The 17615-nt window shown below is 37.5% G+C and overlaps 2 protein-coding genes across 2 annotated transcripts; both read left to right on the top strand.

The window, feature by feature from the left end:
• Window positions 1-562: 562 nt before the first annotated feature.
• Window positions 563-2719, top strand: LOC143858946 (uncharacterized). The gene is made up of 3 exons (XM_077369648.1): window positions 563-1205; window positions 1334-2532; window positions 2678-2719. The coding sequence occupies exons 1-3, from the start codon at window positions 563-565 to the stop codon at window positions 2717-2719; spliced, it is 1884 nt and encodes a 627-aa protein (XP_077225763.1).
• Window positions 2720-2907: 188 nt separating this feature from the next.
• On the top strand, window positions 2908-7772 carry LOC143858878 (putative LRR receptor-like serine/threonine-protein kinase At3g47570). The gene is made up of 2 exons (XM_077369568.1): window positions 2908-3262; window positions 7283-7772. The coding sequence occupies exons 1-2, from the start codon at window positions 2947-2949 to the stop codon at window positions 7675-7677; spliced, it is 711 nt and encodes a 236-aa protein (XP_077225683.1). The 5' UTR covers window positions 2908-2946; the 3' UTR covers window positions 7678-7772.
• Window positions 7773-17615: the final 9843 nt, after the last annotated feature.

Here is a 17615-nt window from a genome sequence, read left to right on the forward strand (position 1 = left end):
TAAATAAACTGATGAAGTCAAGTCAATTGATATTTGATAGCCGACACAATCAAGTGACGATTCTCAATATCGATTCAGACAAGTTGGGGGGAAAAAGAGGATCAGTCTTTCTCTGTGAAGACTGAAAAAAATAAAGAAACTTTACTGCTACTCAAGGAATGGAAAAATATAGAAGAAGAAGGGAAGAAGCTCACATGTGAGTGGTGCAAGTATCAAAATAGTAAGTGTGGATATCAGTGAGTGGTGCCATTATCAAAATATGTAACTGTGGATTTAACGAAAAATGGTCCCGTGTGAGTGGTGCCAGTATCAAAATAGATGTGTCGATATCAGTGTGAGTGGGACGGCTGGTGCCCGGTGAATTTATCCTCAAGTAGTTAACCATTTTCAGTCGAATACTAAATATTAAATTGTTTTTTTTAAATAAAAAGTAGAGGGTCTCGTATTCGAGTGTGATCATCATTTCGTGCTGTATAAAGGTTGAGTGTGATCAAATGAAATTGGGAGACAAAAAATAAATAAAATCTTGTCTTTGCTCAGAACAAGAAGAGCTTCAACCCGGATGGAGCTACCAGGTATGAGTCTTCTTAGTGTGCTTTGGTCAATCATCTTCTCTGTAAATCTCTTCTTTGCCATGAACGTAGTACATTCGAATTCTGCAACCACCACCACCTTACATGGAAACGAAACCGATCGAATGGCTCTGCTCGCCTTTAAGGATGGGATAAGAAGTGATCCTCTTGGAGCCTTATCCTCATGGAACCATACTCTCCATTTCTGCCAGTGGAATGGAATCACGTGCAGTCGGAGGCATCAAAGGGTCACTGTATTGAACCTTAGTGGGCAGAACTTGCTTAGTGGGCAGAACTTGGTGGGTACTCTATCTCCTGCCATATCCAACCTCACCTTTCTTAGGGAAATCCACCTCCAAGAAAACAGCTTCAATGGCCAAATATCCCAAGATATTGGCCGTCTATTTAGACTGCGACATCTTAATATGAGCTATAATTCCTTGGGAGGGGAAATTCCATCCAATCTCACCCACTGTAGGGACCTCCAAGTCATCCAATTGAGTTACAATGAGTTGACAGGGAAAATTCCCATCCAACTTAGCACTCTACCGAAGCTATCCTTGTTGTTTCTTGGTCATAATCATCTTACAGGGAGCATTCCACCTCAACTAGGGAACGTTTCATCCCTCACCCGTCTCTATTTATTTGAAAATAGTTTGGTGGGACACATCCCAGATGACCTGGCCCGAATTAATAACTTGAAATGGTTCCTTCCTCTTTTTATAATAATCTCTCGTTTCTTGTGGTCTTTGACGTGGCAGATAACCAGTTACATGGAACCCTTCCACCCAACATAGGATTCTCTCTTCCTAATCTCCAATATCTACTTTTAGGAAGCAATCAATTTACCGGACACATTCCAATTTCATTATCCAATGTTTCAAGTCTTGAATGGCTTGAAATGGAAGGGAACCAGTTTAGCGGACCGGTGCCTGAAAATATTGGATGGGGAAAGAATCTACTCATATTTGACTTGAGCTATAATTACCTAGGCCTTGGTAGAGCTGATGACTTGAAATTTATCACTTCTTTGACCAACTGTAGTAATCTAAATGAGTTGCTCATACAGAGAAATCATTTTGCTGGCCCACTTCCCAACTACGTAGCCAATCTCTCAACTCACCTTTATCTGTTGGGAATAGGACAAAACAAAATTTCTGGTAACATCCCCAGTCAGATCGGGAATCTCATCAACTTAAAAGCTTTGGGTATATATTCAACCTTCATCACAGGTTCTATTCCCACTTCAATTGGGATGCTCCAGAACTTACATCAACTCTACTTGGGTGGTAATAGTTTGTCCGGGAAAATCCCATACAATATTGGAAATATTACTCAATTGACCAACCTTGATTTAGAATATAACAACCTGCAAGGAAGCATACCTCTATCTCTTGCAAACTGTACAAAACTTTTAAGATTGAGCCTTTCTCAAAATAACCTTACAGGTATGATACCAAAACAAATTATTGGCCTTTCTTCGCTATCAATCGCACTCTATTTGTCTCAAAAAAAATTTACTGGCTCCCTCCCATCAGAAGTGGGTAACTTGAAAATTCTAGAGCTATTGGATGTTTCTCAGAACAAATTGTCAGGTGAAATCCCAAGCACTCTTGCAAATTGTAAGAGCATGCGAGAACTTTATATGCAGGGTAACGCCTTCCGAGGAGATGTTTCGTCAGTTTTTACTACATTAACATCCATTGAAGCCCTTGATCTTTCATACAATAACTTCTCAGGGAAGATTCCAAAATATCTAGAAGGGTTTAAGTTTCTACAATATCTAAACTTGTCTTTCAATAATTTTGAGGGTGAAGTTCCAAAACAAGGGGTCTTTGGAAATGCCAGTGCAATTTCAGTCACGGGAAATGATAATCTTTGTGGTGGTATCCCAGAATTAAAGTTGCCTACATGCCCAGTGCTAGCTAATGACAGACGAGGAAAAGCCCATGTTTCTAGAGTAATCATCCTAGTAGTTAGTGCGGTTGTATCTTTGATTTTCTTATTGTGTGTCCCTGCTTCACTTTATTGGGTAAGAAAGTCAAGGAAGAAACCATCTTCCCTATCTTCTATGGAGGGCCGGCATTTAAAGGTTTCTTATGCAGAGCTCTGTAAAGCAACAGATGGGTTCTCTTCAGCCAATTTGATAGGCATGGGAAGTTATGGATCAGTTTATAAGGGAATCCTCAGTCGCATTGAAAATGTTGTTGCTGTCAAAGTGCTCAACCTTCACTTAAGGGGAGCTTCAAAGAGTTTCATAGCTGAATGCAACGCATTGAGAAACATTCGTCATCGAAATCTTGTGAAGATCATAACTTCTTGTTCAAGCATCGATTTTGGAGGTAATGATTTCAAAGCTCTCGTGCTTGAGTTCATGCCAAATGGGAGTCTAGAGAAGTGGTTGCATTCAAAATTAGATGGGCAACATCAATTAGGAAGTTTAAACTTCAGTAAGAGATTAAACATAGCAATTGACATAGCTTCTGCACTGGATTATCTTCACCATCATTGCCATACACCGATTGCTCATTGTGATATAAACCCAAGCAACATTTTTTTGGATGAAGACATGAATGCTCATGTGGGTGATTTTGGGTTAGCCAAGTTTTATCCAAGAATCATTCAGAGCTCATCTGAAGATCAAAGCAGCACAACTGGATTAAAGGGAACTATTGGGTACATTGCTCCAGGTAATAAATTTATCAATTTTCGTCATCCTGTTTATTCTCAATGAGTTCTATAAAATATTTCTCACTTATTAGGTATATAATATGGTGCAACAAAGGCTAAATTAGCATCTTGAACCAAAAAAATTACTTGAAAGCATTTCTATATTTATTGACAAGGTATATAGGAATGTTATTTTACATCAAGTAGTCTTGTACATGTCACCCGAATAATAGGCGGCCTTTTTAGTACCCATGACCATGAGTTTTTTATGCAAAATAGTTGAGTAGAAAATGCTAATCATGTAAATGGTTAAAAAATTATAATTTTGGAAAAATTCAGAGAAGTAATTATTCAATTATTCAATAAAATCTCTAATATTATTAGAAAATAATGAGAAATTTTGTAAATAAATTTCCAAAAAAACCATGACTAATGTTTCTCAACAAAAAATGGCCCAACACTCCAATGATGAATCAAATCGTGCTTCTTAAATGAGCTAGAGCAGTAAAACACCCCAAAGACCCATTAGAGAAAATATATTCCAATGAAAGAAGCAAAAGTACCATGAAAAGTGCCTTTTTTCTAAATTATCCAACTTTTCAAGAAGGACCAAAACGCCCTGGAGTAGTCCAATCGGACGAGCCCTTGTTCGATTGAATCCCACTACCGCTGGGCATCATTGATATAGCCTGAAACCATGTGTGCAACCCCTTTGCCATTTCAAAGATTGGGTGAACCATTTGCCAAGATTGTCTAGAGCTGGACGATCGGCAACCACCCTTGAATGAAGGTATAACTCTCTGAGGAGTGTGACAAAGCCGAACAGTTAGCAACTACTCATCCACAAAGGTATAACACAATATCTACTCTTGCATCTGTAGATTTTGTGTTACTACATCTGTAAATTTTGTGGTTACTGCATTAATTGTGGAGATTTTGGACTTAATAAGATTTTTGGAGCCTAGGATTGAGCATCGTAGGAGGTCAGCTAATGAGGCGGCAGATATTCTAGCAAAGGAAGGAGTCCTTAGGGAGTCCATGTTAGTCGTGTCGCCGGTTATCTCGCCTATCTAATAGGCTTTGTAATGGGTCTGCGGACCACTTTTAAGTATCATGTGTGGGGCATCTTGTCCCTGCCCAATACTTTTTGTCTATTAATGCAATGTCAATTTTCAAAAAAAAAAAAAAAAACATAGAGTTAGGTATTTGTTTTCATTCCACTGGTTCGGACGAAGGGTGGGGGCAAGTAGCCACTTTCTGGCATCGACCTCACAAGGATTTCCAGATTAATGACTGATGCCAAAGATCCCAATTGGCGCATCACAAGTTCACTCCACGCCATCTGCTGAAGGTGCACACACTTCCCTCTAGATGTCAGTGGAGGATGGTTCCGACACTCAGAACCCTTGCTTTCTTTCTAATAAATAGTTGTTTCTATTAATCCCTAGTCAAACATTTCAACTTTTGGTGATTCTTTTCAAAGAAAAGTGGTTTGGAACAAGATGAACTATGTTCTCCAAACGAGCTTGAGCACATGACAAGCAGCACTTTCCTAGTCTGGTTAGATGGTTCTATACAGAGTCATGTCCAGGACTTAGGGCTCATAATCCCTATTTGGTGATCCTAGGGTAATAAGTGATGCATTACCTCATTCCTTCTAGAACCGCAAGAATGCGGTGTGTGTGTGTGTGTGTGTGTGTGTGTCTAATCCAAGGAATGAATTTTTGGCAATCCTCGATCGGAAGAGAAAAGATGGAGGAATATTTATAGTTGCCATACGTGATATATGGCAAATCTAGAATCAGGAATGCAAAGGCTAGGGCAAGGCAAGAGTAGCATGTGGGCAAATCCAAGGAATGATTATTGTTTAACCAGCTATCAAAGGTTGTTACAATTCCAAACAAAACTCTCAATAGCTCATTAAAAAGTGTAAAACAATGTGAGTCTTACTCATAATGAAAACATGGTCATGCGAATAATTGTAGCCTTTTGGTAACTATCCTAAGTTCCATTTGTCGATTATCCTAAATTTAAGGTGTTTGATAAATATAAGTCAAGGAGGTTTCTAATAATTCCTAATAATAAATACGAGACTTTTGGATTAATGTTGTGACTGAAATAGTGTTTCTCTTGGAAAGGAAGGTTAAATGATGCCATTTCCCTTTCCGAAGGACGTTTGGTTGATGTGCACTATTCATTCTACTTCCTTGTGTTTAATGGATTTTTCAACAATTGCCTTTTAAATTGCCTCTGCCAAGTCAACATGAAAGTGAAATTAAAGATTTGACATTTTCAACTATTTTGTTAGTACTTAGAAAATGACATCATTTCACTTTTCCTTCTGCTTCTACTTATGTTTTACCTTATAAGTAGTATGAAATTAAATTTAATCTAACTAAGACTTGGTTGGTTTTAGATGAAAAAATCATGTTGAGAAATTATCATGGTCCAAAATTGGCTAGCATTTTTTAGTAATACATAGTGGAATGCTATTCATCACTTACATGACTTGATTGGCCGAAACCCATGTTATATTGATTCTTCTAAATGGGTGAAGTACCCGTGTGGGACACATACGTCTCAAATTGCACGAGTCTCTAAGACAGTTCTAGATCTCTTTTATCTGTTTTCTGTTTTACTGGATGCTACAGCCACAACTTCATAATTATCACACATTTTGAATTTTACCCATCCTATTAGTAATTTTCTTAAAAAAACCACATATTATATCTACTTAACTTATCAAAATTTAAATATGTTACTTGTTAAAATAATATTATTATTTAAAAAATTAAAATTTGACAATTGATTAAAATATTTTGGCGAATCTACAAATCATTCTTTTTTAAGGTTTGCTGAATTTGACACTAGATAACCATGTCAGATTCTGACACTCTTACCTATACCAGGGGCGGAGCCAGGAATTTGCCCCACGGGGGGCAAAAAATAGTTGTTATATAATAATCAATAGGTTATCTTAAAGTAAAAAAAAATTACACAAATTTTAATTCAAATTACTTTCAATTTAAAAATTATTTATATATATTTTTTGCCCACAAAAAATTTACTCAATTAAATCCAATGATTTTTCATGTTTTGATGTATCATAGTTACTAAAGATACGAGATGATCGTTCAATCCTCACTTGATTGTCTTCCAAATTAATTTTGAAGCTCTCACAAGTCATAAGATTTATGAGTAAATAAGCACTCGTAGCCCATAGAAGTATAGGCCACGCCCCCATCAAAACATGAGGGGAAGTGATATATCCACCCTTTTTTCTAGTTGGGACCCAGCTTATGCATAGGCTTGCGTGGAGATAGTGGGATGCATGCACAACATCAAAACAAGAATTAAAATGGTAGGCCTCACCCATCAAAACATGTGTAAAATGGGTGGGCCCCACCCATTCTATGCATATGGTGTAAAAAAAAATTACACCATAGAAAAAATTCCAAACCAGAAGACAGTAATCAGTTTTAGATTCAAAATCAATTTTCAAAATCCAAAAATTAATCCCTTGTATACACCTTGTTGGGATGATCATAAGAAATGACCTTGTATACCATTACCATGTAGAGGGCAATTTTGTAGTTTTAGTTACAAAATATGGGCACAACTATTGTCTCTTTAAAACTCAAAATTGCTCCTTAAACCAATCATAAAAAAATTCCTGTATGAGGGCAATTTTGTAGTTATAGTTATAAAATATGGGCAATATAAGTAGAAGGAACAAACACCCTTACAATATAAAAAAGATATTCTGTACAACCACAAATCGGCAATGCAACATAGGACAAAACATCTATATTTTCTTTCATTGTGCTAAATCGTTTCTTATGTGTTTCTCTAAAAATTCTAGACTCTTTCCATGCAACTTAGGTTTCTAAATGTGAAGAGATCATTCAATTATATATCATCTCTTTGATAAAATTTTCACCTTTTTTTCAAAATCAAACCTCATATTTGCTTTTAGTTTCTAACTGGTATCTTATATCCTTTATCACAACAAAAAGTGTAAAAGATGTGTGGAATTGCAGAATATGGGGCAGGTGGTCATGTGTCCACAACTGGAGATGTGTATAGCTATGGGATTCTTTTATTAGAGATATTCACTGGAAAGCGCCCCACAGATGAAATGTTTAAGGATGGCCTAAGTCTTCACAAATTTGTCCAGTTGTCTTTGCCGGATCGAGTGATGGAGATTTTGGATCCATTAGTTCTTGTAGATGATGATGAAGGAAGAGCCACAAACATTACTGAGAATTACAATGACAAGATACGTCGTTTGCAGGAATGTTTGGTATCTTTAGTGAGGATTGGCGTGGTGTGTTCTGCAGAATCTCCGAGAGAACGAATGGAGATGGGAGGCGTTGTAAAGGAAATGTGTTCTATTAGAAACATATATCTTGGTGCTGGGATCCACAGAGAATGATGAAATAGGGCCTTATTTGTCACTGAAGGTTTATCTTACCTCAGTAATTTTTGAGATACTACAGGAAAAAAAAATTCACTGCTACATCCGTTTTGTTTCCCATTGGACAAAGATTACTATTTTACATGTTATTTCTTTGATGTATTTGTAAGTTAATGTTATATTATATGCGTTTTGTTTGGTGGTACCACTTGCAAGTAATGTTTTTTTCTCATATCTATATTTTCTTCACCTATTAATACAAAATTACTATCAAATCTTGAGTGTGAAGGTTTCCATTGCAATACATTGATCATTCCATCCTAGGAGATTTATGGAAGATGATTACCAAGCCATTAATTAAAACAAGGTAGCTACATGTTGGAAATTAAAGATAAGTTTGTGGAAGAAGGCTTTATTCTTCATTATCCTTTTTTCTCCTTTCATTTGATTTGTATGTGATGAATGCGTTTCTTCACATTCAGTATTCCAGAAACCCTCTCTTCAAGTTTGTATGGAGTGAGATAGGCCTATTTTGGTGAGAAACACTCTCCTACTTTTTCTTATTCTTATTTTCCTTTGAATTTTGTAGGTTTTGTTTTCCTTTCTCTTTGATTTTTCCTTCCTTCAGGCGACCCCTTGATTTTTTTTCCTTTATTGGACTCATCACGCACAAACCAATTAATCCCATAGTTAGCAAAACGTGATTTGGCAAAAAAGAAAAAAACGGGACAACAAAAATTCGAGTTTAATACGGTACTGGTTGAAAAAACCATAGTAAAAAAACAGAAACACAAGAAATGAGTTTAGAATTTTGTCATTTACAAAATATGGTGGCGCTAAAATTAGAAAGTTGGCCGAAAAAAGTGTTTAAAACGTTTAAAATGCATTTTAAACGTGTTTAAAACATTTGCCTAAAAAAATAGAGTTTTATTCTTTGTAAAAGTTTTAAACGGCACACAATAAAACAAAAAGAAAAAATGTCGTTTTAAACAGAGTTTTGCTAACTATGATTAATCATGAGGAATAAAGGGCGGCGTTTTATATTACTCTGTGATGTGTAACATAAAACCAGTTTTAGGAAGAATAAAGCCTAGAACTACTGTCCTGATGCGTGAAGAATACCCTGTTTTAGGAAGGGTGAATGGTACAACACCACCTTCTACTCTACTCTAACCACATGAAAATAAGAAAAAAGTTTTCAATTCCAATCCATTGAGGAGTGATTAATTGAGATTTGAGGTTGGCGGGTTCTCTGTCAAACTATAAGAGAAGTAAAAACAAGAGAAATGATTTCAGCACAACTATGTTTTGATACATTCGCGCATGTATCTTGTCTTTTAGCATTTAATTGTCAGGTAAGTGCTTTTTGAGGACAGTAAAAGCCCTTTTAAAGCTCTTTAAATATAAAAGACAAGAAACATGAGCCTCTTGTGTCAAAAGATGTGTGTGTTGAAATCATTTCCCCAAAACAAACAGCAGGTGACAAAAACCATTTATAGTTTGTTTTGCCTCACTCTCCCACTTCCATTTCCATTTCCATTTTCATGATAGTGTGTTAACCAAAACAAAAGCTCTTCAATTGGAGTTTAAAACCATCTCCAGTTGAAACTATTTTTTAGGTGTGATTCTATATTCAAATCCATATCCGGAATCCTAAGTAACTTAATTAACTCCTTAAGCCAGAAGCTACTTCCTTCCTTGCCTTCCATTTGTGTGAGGATGAGCTTTTTTAATTTGTTTGTATCAATAGCCATCCTCAAAAGCATGTTTACATCCTAAGGGAAGCATTGCAATGCAAGAGGCCAACCCAACTTTTTCTTTTCTTCCGTGTGATTAGTTGCAGCCCTATTTTCCTATCATTACTTCCTTCTATTTGTCTCTTCCTAAGTAATGAAAAGGGGCGCATTTATCTTTCCCTATCTTTAATTTCTTATCTTATCCCACTTGATAAGAACAAACAACAAATAAAGAAATTTTGTTCGTATCTTCATTCTACATGTCTAATGAGAGAGATTCAGAGTGAACCCAAATTATAAACTGAGGATCACCCATTGACATTGTCATTGTGATTTCTCACAATCCGCCCATTGGAATTTCCATTTTTGTCAACGTGTATGACCTCCTAAAGATTTGTTTTAATTTTATTTATTTATTTATGTTTTATATTATTTTAAATTCAATATGTTTATCATATTCACATGAGAGAGAGAGAGAGAGAGAGAGAGAGAGAGAGAGAGAGAGAGACCGCTTAAGGTCCTTTTTGGATTGCCACCAAAAAAAAAAAACTTTCATTGGAAATTTTTTCTTACAGCTCCGTTTCTTTCGAAGTAAAATTTGTTTTATGTTGTAAAAATGAATATAAAACAAATTTTATGTCCAATTTTACATCGAAAGAAACGGAGCCTACACAAATTTTTTCTTCCCACAATTTAGAGGGAAATAATATGATTATTGATAATTTAGGGGGATGTCATCATAAATTGATGGTCCCTGTCAATATAAATCGAATAGTGTTGTTTTAAGTTACCTTTTTTCTTGTTTTAAGAAAATAAGAAATTTTAGTGACACTTCTCCTTTCCAAACTTTTCAAGAAAATTCCTGTTAAGAGTTTTTTTTTATGTTTGAGTGTGGAAAAACCCAAAATGATGATTTTTTTTTTATAAAAGCATAAATTTTAAAACTTAGATACGAAAGATCTAAGCTTAGTTATTTATTAAGCTTAAAACAACAACACTACCTTGCACGCAAGAGTTTTCAACTCATATTGTTACCAATTGTTGATGAAAGGGCTAACTTGCACAAAGCCCAGGTCTAGTTTTAAACCAATACGATTGCTCTGTTTGGTTGCCGGGTTTTTTTTGTTCGTGGGAGTTTTGTGGGAGAGTTAGTTAAATTTTGGTCCCATCCCATGTTTGGTTGCCTTTTAGCACTAGGTTTATTTTAATCCCACTCTTGTAATGATTACTTGTGGGGTGAATTTTTTAATCCCACTTTTGTAATGATTGCCTTTTCATCCCATCCTAAGATAACCCCAAGAACAAAAATAAACTCAGGAACCAAAAATAAGCTTGAGAAGAATTTTTTTTTCTACCCAACAGTTCAAGCAACCAAACAAAGGTTTTTTTTTTTCCCACCATATCTCCCAGGGTATTTTTTTCTCCCAGATAACCAAACATGGGATTTTTATTTTACCAGGATACTTCTAGGACTTTTTTTTCCCACGTATCTCCCAGGGTATTTTTTTCTCCCACATAACTCCTAGGAACAAAAAAAACCCGGCAACCATACAGAGCAAATGGTCCAGTTAAGAGTTTTTTCGAAGCTCACAGTCTAACGTATCAAGATTTGAGTATTCTTGTCACCAAATAATGGATAAATCTGAGATTCTTTTTTTTTTTTTTTTTGATGGGTAAGCTGGGGTTAGGCGGACCCCTACCAGTATATTGATTAAAGAAAGATGTTACAATAAAAGAGAGAAGACGATACCCCAAACCTTAGAACAATGGCTAAAGAAGGGGGCCGAACAAACAAGGACATAATACCCTTGAAATCAAAACTTAAGACAAGCACAACAAGAGAGAATACACGTGAACTCTAGAGCCAGGCCCCATTTTAGCCCCTAGTGATCAAAGACTTCTTTCATCTTTTGGCTAAATTTCCTTGCTCTCATGCTCTTCCTCAACTTCTCAACCTTTGGGGGTTTAGAAGTCCTATGATGGGGGGTTTCATTTTTCTTCTGTTGAGGGTGATCTTCTTCACCATCTTCTTGTTTCTTCTCTTCTTCATTCTCTGTTTCTTCATCAGAAAACTGATTTTCTGAATCACAAACAGATCCAGGTTCTACTTCTGAGTTAGAGACAAACACAGAGGTGTCTTCCTGATCATGATGGTGTTCTGCTTGGTGATGGTGTAAAGGGAGATTTGGCTCTTCTTGGGGCAAAGATGGGTTCTTTTCACTGGGATTTGGTTGAAGACAGGGAGAGGGGTTCTCTTCAGGAATGGAAATCAAATCAGGCACGTCCTCATCTAGGGAGGCAAGAACAGAGTAGGGGTTTGGGGAATTGAATTTTTCTTCAGTCTTGTCAGGTTCTTTCTGAGGATCGGAGTTGTTAGTATCTAGGGCCTTAAGGTCAAGCTGGGGAGAATCTTGAGGTTTGGTGAGGATGGGTTTCCAAACTTGTTGGGGGGGTTTTTTCGCAGTTGGGTGGGCAACATTTTTGGGGCAAGCTTCAGAAGGGTGGCTAATATTGTTGCAATTTTTGCAAGCTACAGGTTTCCAATCATACTCCACAACCTGATTGTGGATTCCACTGGGTGAGTGGATCGGAATAAATTCCGGATACGGGACACCGGCTTCTACTTCCACACATAGTCTGGCGAAATTTAGTCTGGTAAACTCGGCAGTATGTGAATCCATATACAGAGGATTGCCAATAAAACTTGCGATTTTACTGATTCCTTTGGCACTCCAGAATTCTAGGGGGAGCCCGGGTAGGCGGATCCAAATGGGAACAGAGATAAGCCTGAGCTTTTCAAAGGAGGTACCAGGGCACCATTTTTTCAAGACCATCGGCCTACCTCCGTAAGAGTGGACACATGACTCTAGGACATGGTCACTGTCTTCTTGGCAGGTAAATTGAAATAGATAAAAACCATTACTTAAAGCATAGATTTGCAGCTCACCTTTAAGTTTCCTCTTCTTCATGAGATTGTCTTTAAGATTTAGGGACTAGGGACGTTCTCCAATGAAATATCCCACAAGAGTATGTCTCCATTTGTTTCCAATTTCTCGCGTTTCTTCCTCCTTGAACTGAATCTTTCTATTTCCTGTTGCATCCATGTCAGGGTTGAAGAAATTGAGCTTTGATGTTTTTGCCTCCTTTCTGTGGAAAAGGGAGCTCCAGGGAGTTATTGTCAGCTGGGGAATACAAGATTCTGGTGAGTGGGTTCTGGGGGGGATAGAGGATTTTCCAGCCTCAACAAGCTGTGGGATAATGGGTGGGCTTTGACCACTGGTTTTTGGTGATTCGGATATCAAGACATCCTTGGGAAGCAAAGGAGAAAGGGCGGGAAAATTTTGAATTTCAAAAGTTTCAGGGGGGTAGGTGGGAAGGGTAATACCTATTGGGTTTTTTGAGAGATCAGGAGTTCCCAAAATGGAATCTTTCTTGTTCATGGCAACTTCCATAACAGGAAAGTTGCTGGTTTGAATGCCAGGGACAGAGGAGATTAAATCGGTTAAGGTTGGGCTTTCAGGGGGGAGTTTAGCAAACTGGGTAGTTGCCTGGGAAGGGTATTTAGATGCTTTCTTTCGGGATTTCTTAGACTGCTTCTGGGAAGAAGAACTTCCAGGCGAACTCACACTAGGTGAGGTACCCTTGCTGCTAACAGCTTTCTTCCCCGAAGAAGAAGAAGTAGGAGTTGGGGGCTTGGGGAGGATTTTGTGGGGCTTGGGGAGGATAAATCTGAGATTCAACAAAGCAATATATGTTATTTTATGTCTTGTTAAAACTATCTCAATCATCCAGGGGGCACACATGTAAACTGATAATCTATGATATTGGTCAACGAAAAGATTAGAATGGTCATTGCACAAAACTCACATTAACTTAACAACCCTATTTGCTTGAACATGTAACAAAACTGGGCAATTGCTTGCTAAGAAATGATATCAGCACTACAATGTAAACTCAATTGGAAAGCCATTTGGAGTTAGAAAACCCTTTGGAGCCTATATGAATCAATATCAAGTGAGGACATAGGATTTATTTGTACACGGCACTATTATTGAAAAAATAGCTCGTAGTTTTGCTAAATTCGGCAGAACAACGGCGATATTTGAATGATGTCGCTACAAATCTTCAAGAATTCGGTAGAATGCTAACGGCCAGTGTGAGCTACCTAAGAATTTTTCTACTTTCTCTCTTCTAAAGTAAAGAAACTAGGGTTTTCTGAAAATCAGGAAAATGTTTGGAACTGAAAAACCAGAAGAGAAATAACCAGGAGTTAAAAATCTAAACCAAAGAGAAGTTAAAATCTGATTTACGCTTACCTTCCCCCCTATTTATAGAATCCTGGCGCGGCAGGAGGGGGGAGGGTATTTTTGTAAATTTCCACTCGAATTTCTCAAATTGCGAAATTGGAAAACCCAATTTCACAATTTGCTAAATTTGGAGTCACATCAGTGCCATGTCAGTTGTATGGGGAAATGTGATTTCCTATCTTTTGTGTTTTTTCGAAAACTGTGATTTTTCATCTCTTTTGGGGAATTCCGGCTGACCGTAAGTCCTCCGATTGGACTCCGAATCACGCGCGATCAAATCCGTTGGATTCCTCATTTCGGAGAAAATTCCAATGAATCTAATATAGTTAGTTTTCGAGACATGAAGTATTTTTGGGTTAAAAAGATGTTTTTGACTCAAAGTTAACTTCTCGGCTGACATGCCGTGTGATAATGGGCTTTTTGGTTCTGCCGTAAAAGGCGAGTGAAGTGTAAAGACATGCTTTTGTTTCATCTCTGGGATAAAATAATTTTCGAAAAGTATTTTCCTGTTTCAATAACCTAAAGAGAGATTGAGAGAAAAGGAACTGGTGCTCTAGGACTCGACATGAGATTCTTCCTCGCGACAACCTACCATTAGTTCCACCTTGACGAAATTGGGGGTCTTCAACTATTTACAAATTAGTTTGGGGAGATGATCCCCCCCACCCCACCCCTGCGCGTAGGATTATGTGCCCCCCCTTTTAACATGAATTGTGGGCAGACTTTAATTTGATCTAAAAGTATATAACAAATTGGTTGATCTCAAAGTAGTTGACATGTACAAAAACGACCATGACTCGGTGCATCTCCATTACCATGCTCCATTCATGTATAGGAGTCCCTGATGTTGAGGCTTTCCCAGTGCAAAGGCAGGTTGAACAACCTCTGCCTGTCAAAGAAATGCAGATAATGGAGAGAGATTAGATTAGTGACAAACCTAACAAATGATGGTGAAAAACCCTTTTTTTAAATGTTAGTGAAAAAAAATTTCTTTCTTCGAACTTTTACATCATCAAATATGCAAGCATGATTAAGTCTTAGAAATTGGAATACAGAGTCTTCACATGCCCATTCATCCAAGTTAACAGAAAGGTATATCTTTATCCATTAGTTAACCAAAAAGTACTTATAGAAATGGCTGAATTCCGCTGACAATTAAATTTCGGGAGCTGAACTAGCAGGTTCAATGGCTATATTGAGTAGGAAACTGATTTTTCATTTGAATTTGTACTACATTATCAGTTAACTATGCTCAGGAACCCTTTCCAATCCGTGAACATGGTCACATGCATTCAAAGAGGGATTCAAAATGATATAGCAACCACCTTGTTTAGTGTTCATCATGAGAAGCTAAAACTAAAAATGCATAGAATTATTCCTATACACAGATTACATGTCCTATAAAGACTGCTAATCACAACTCAATTAACTTGAAAGAGGGGCTGATCGATTGCCTCACGACATCCAACACCAATTGAGTCATTCAAAAGCTGGGCGACTTGGAGCCAAATTCCCATGCGTGGTGTGGAGCTCTATAATGAGATCCTCATGAGATATGTATAAGGGTTGGACTGCTTACTTAGGCAAACAAGAAGAAGGGTCTGACTTTGAAATCACTTGCTACAGAAGCATGGATCCCATTTGGATCTAAGAAAGTACGGCAATGTGCAATTGAGTAGGACCTAACCTGAACCTGATGGGTTTACCCGATTTCAGCTTGGGTTAAGTTGGCCTTACATAGGGTTGGGTTGGGTTTGAGTTGAAGTCTCGCCATCGGACCTGACCTGAACCCAAGGTTGTCCCCCTAATACCCATTTTTATATATTTTCTTTTCTGTTTTTGCCCTGACCAAGCCGAGCCCAACCCTTTATCGGGTTAGATGGGTTGGGTTAGGGTTAATAGATTTAAAGGTTGGTTGGGTTAGAGTTGACTCTCCTCAACCTGATGTTCGGATTGGGTCAAATGATCTTGGCCGCCCAAATTATTGGCCCAAGCGTCACATCCATGCTCCATTGCGCATGACCCACTTTGATCGGATGATCCTAGTGTAATACCCGGCCCCAAAGTAAGAAGTTAGCGGGTGCCATTATCAAAGAAAGGGTATTTGAATTTAAAAGTATAGAATTTAATTTGTGATGAGTGTCATTATCAAATGGTTCAGGGCAAATTTACCACTTTCGATTTCCAAAGGAGGCAATCGTAAAGTAATTTCAGAGCAATGAGAATTTATAGCAGTTTTTAACTTGCTTAATCGGATTGTTTGGGGCCTACTTTGGGAGGGTTTCTTAATGGAACAAAACTCCTCTTAGCTATGGACGATTAAGGTGGTACAAAGTGATCTTAGCTGTAGGATTTTATCCTACTTTCTAGGATCTTATGTGTATCTCTTAAGGGCGTTAATTAGCTCTCTTTCATATGCCTAATTCTAAGAAGTTTAGAATAAAGAATAAACTTTCATTCCTAATGTGTTTAGTCAACCGATAACAATGGGAATGAGATTAGGATAAGTTGGTGGAAACGGGCGGGCCCCAGCTACCTCTTTGTTCTCTTAATATAATAATCGTGTAACGAGTTGGAAAACGAAAATAGGAAGTTTCCCCTATGAAAAGTGAACGTCTAATTCTCTAGCTCTATCTAGGGCTTTTCAATAGCAGTAATTTTTTCCCATTAATCAAGAATTTCTTTCCTCCTTAGACCCCTATCTCAATTAGGATGGCCAATCATCTGTATTTCAAAGAGAAGGATTGAAGCATCAAGCCTTTAATTTTCATTTATTATATTGAAGATTCAACTCTCTGCCAATGGTTAATTACATATGTTATTGTTTGTGATCTGTTGGAACAATTTATTATTATATTGGGATCTGTTGGAACATATGGTAAGCTATGGCAGACCAGGACATTAAAGTTGAGTAGAGGAAAACACCCTTCATCGAGGTACATAATAACGTACTACTTTGAATGAACCGTTAACCCATTCTCTTTAATTACATATGTTATTGTTTGTGTACCTCCGATTTGTACGTATACAATTTCAGATATCACTTGGGTCTAGCATGCTATTTTTATTATCCTATATACCATTTGATTTCAGTTTTGTTATGATATTGTTTCGATATTGACTCTTTGGTTTTGTACCGATATGGATTACTTTGATTTTTGCCTTTGCCACGATATTGTTGAGTTTACCTATAAAGTGAACTTTCGAAACTCTTACAGAATCCTTTTGCTGAGCTTTCACGATTATCCTTATGAACTCTTCGATACCATCTGTTTGGACTCATATGGCTTTTGTTACCGTCATTGCTTTGGTTATTTTAGTTTGTTACGAACCTTTGATAGGACATCTTTGGAAAATATCTATTTTGGACTATGAATTTTGGATCCGTTATCTGGACCTTTGGAACTAATGTGAAACACCCACTTTGAAATGTGAACACTTCTTTTGAACTGTGTGAACTTTGAACACCTATTGAGAGGCTTAGGTTATGTGAACTTAGAAATGACCCCATCAGAGGGGCATGGGCATTAGCCTATATGCATGTGAACATAACAACTGTGATCCTGCCAATGTGGGATAAACGTTGGCCCTGTCGACAGGTATGTGAACCTAGGAACTAGTTCCGACACGTTGGCGGTCGGTGTAAGCAATAACACGCTTTTTGGACCCGTGGGCAGTCGGGGTGATAATAACTTGGTTTTTGGACCCGTGGGCTGTCGGGGAGAAAATAACTTGCTTTTGGACTCAGCCAATGATCTCGAAGTGGAGTTTGCATTTTGAACTTTGAATTCCAAACACCCTTTGGCATTGACTATTGTTTTGATATTCTGGACACCCTTTTTGGCTTTGGTTTCTGTTTTGATTCTGGATTTGACTTCGATTTTGATACTAGCTTTGATTACTGTTTGATACT

Source organism: Tasmannia lanceolata, unplaced genomic scaffold (assembly GCF_043159265.1).
Source record: "Tasmannia lanceolata isolate RefF3 unplaced genomic scaffold, GAP_Taslan_0.1 ptg000029l, whole genome shotgun sequence".
Classification (NCBI taxonomy): Eukaryota; Viridiplantae; Streptophyta; class Magnoliopsida; order Canellales; family Winteraceae; genus Tasmannia; species Tasmannia lanceolata.

What these genes read in the sequence shown, in the direction of transcription:
- LOC143858878 (XM_077369568.1), top strand. Translation starts at nt 2,947, where the DNA reads ATGCCAAATGGGAGTCTAGAGAAGTGGTTGCATTCAAAATTAGATGGG. An exon ending in TATTGGGTACATTGCTCCAG is followed by an intron (nt 3,263 to 7,282) that starts GTAATAAATTTA and finishes GTGGAATTGCAG; the next exon opens with AATATGGGGCAGGTGGTCAT.
- LOC143858946 (XM_077369648.1), top strand. Translation starts at nt 563, where the DNA reads ATGGAGCTACCAGGTATGAGTCTTCTTAGTGTGCTTTGGTCAATCATC. An exon ending in GAACGTTTCATCCCTCACCC is followed by an intron (nt 1,206 to 1,333) that starts GTCTCTATTTAT and finishes TTGACGTGGCAG; the next exon opens with ATAACCAGTTACATGGAACC. An exon ending in GAAAAGCCCATGTTTCTAGA is followed by an intron (nt 2,533 to 2,677) that starts GTAATCATCCTA and finishes TTTCTTATGCAG; the next exon opens with AGCTCTGTAAAGCAACAGAT.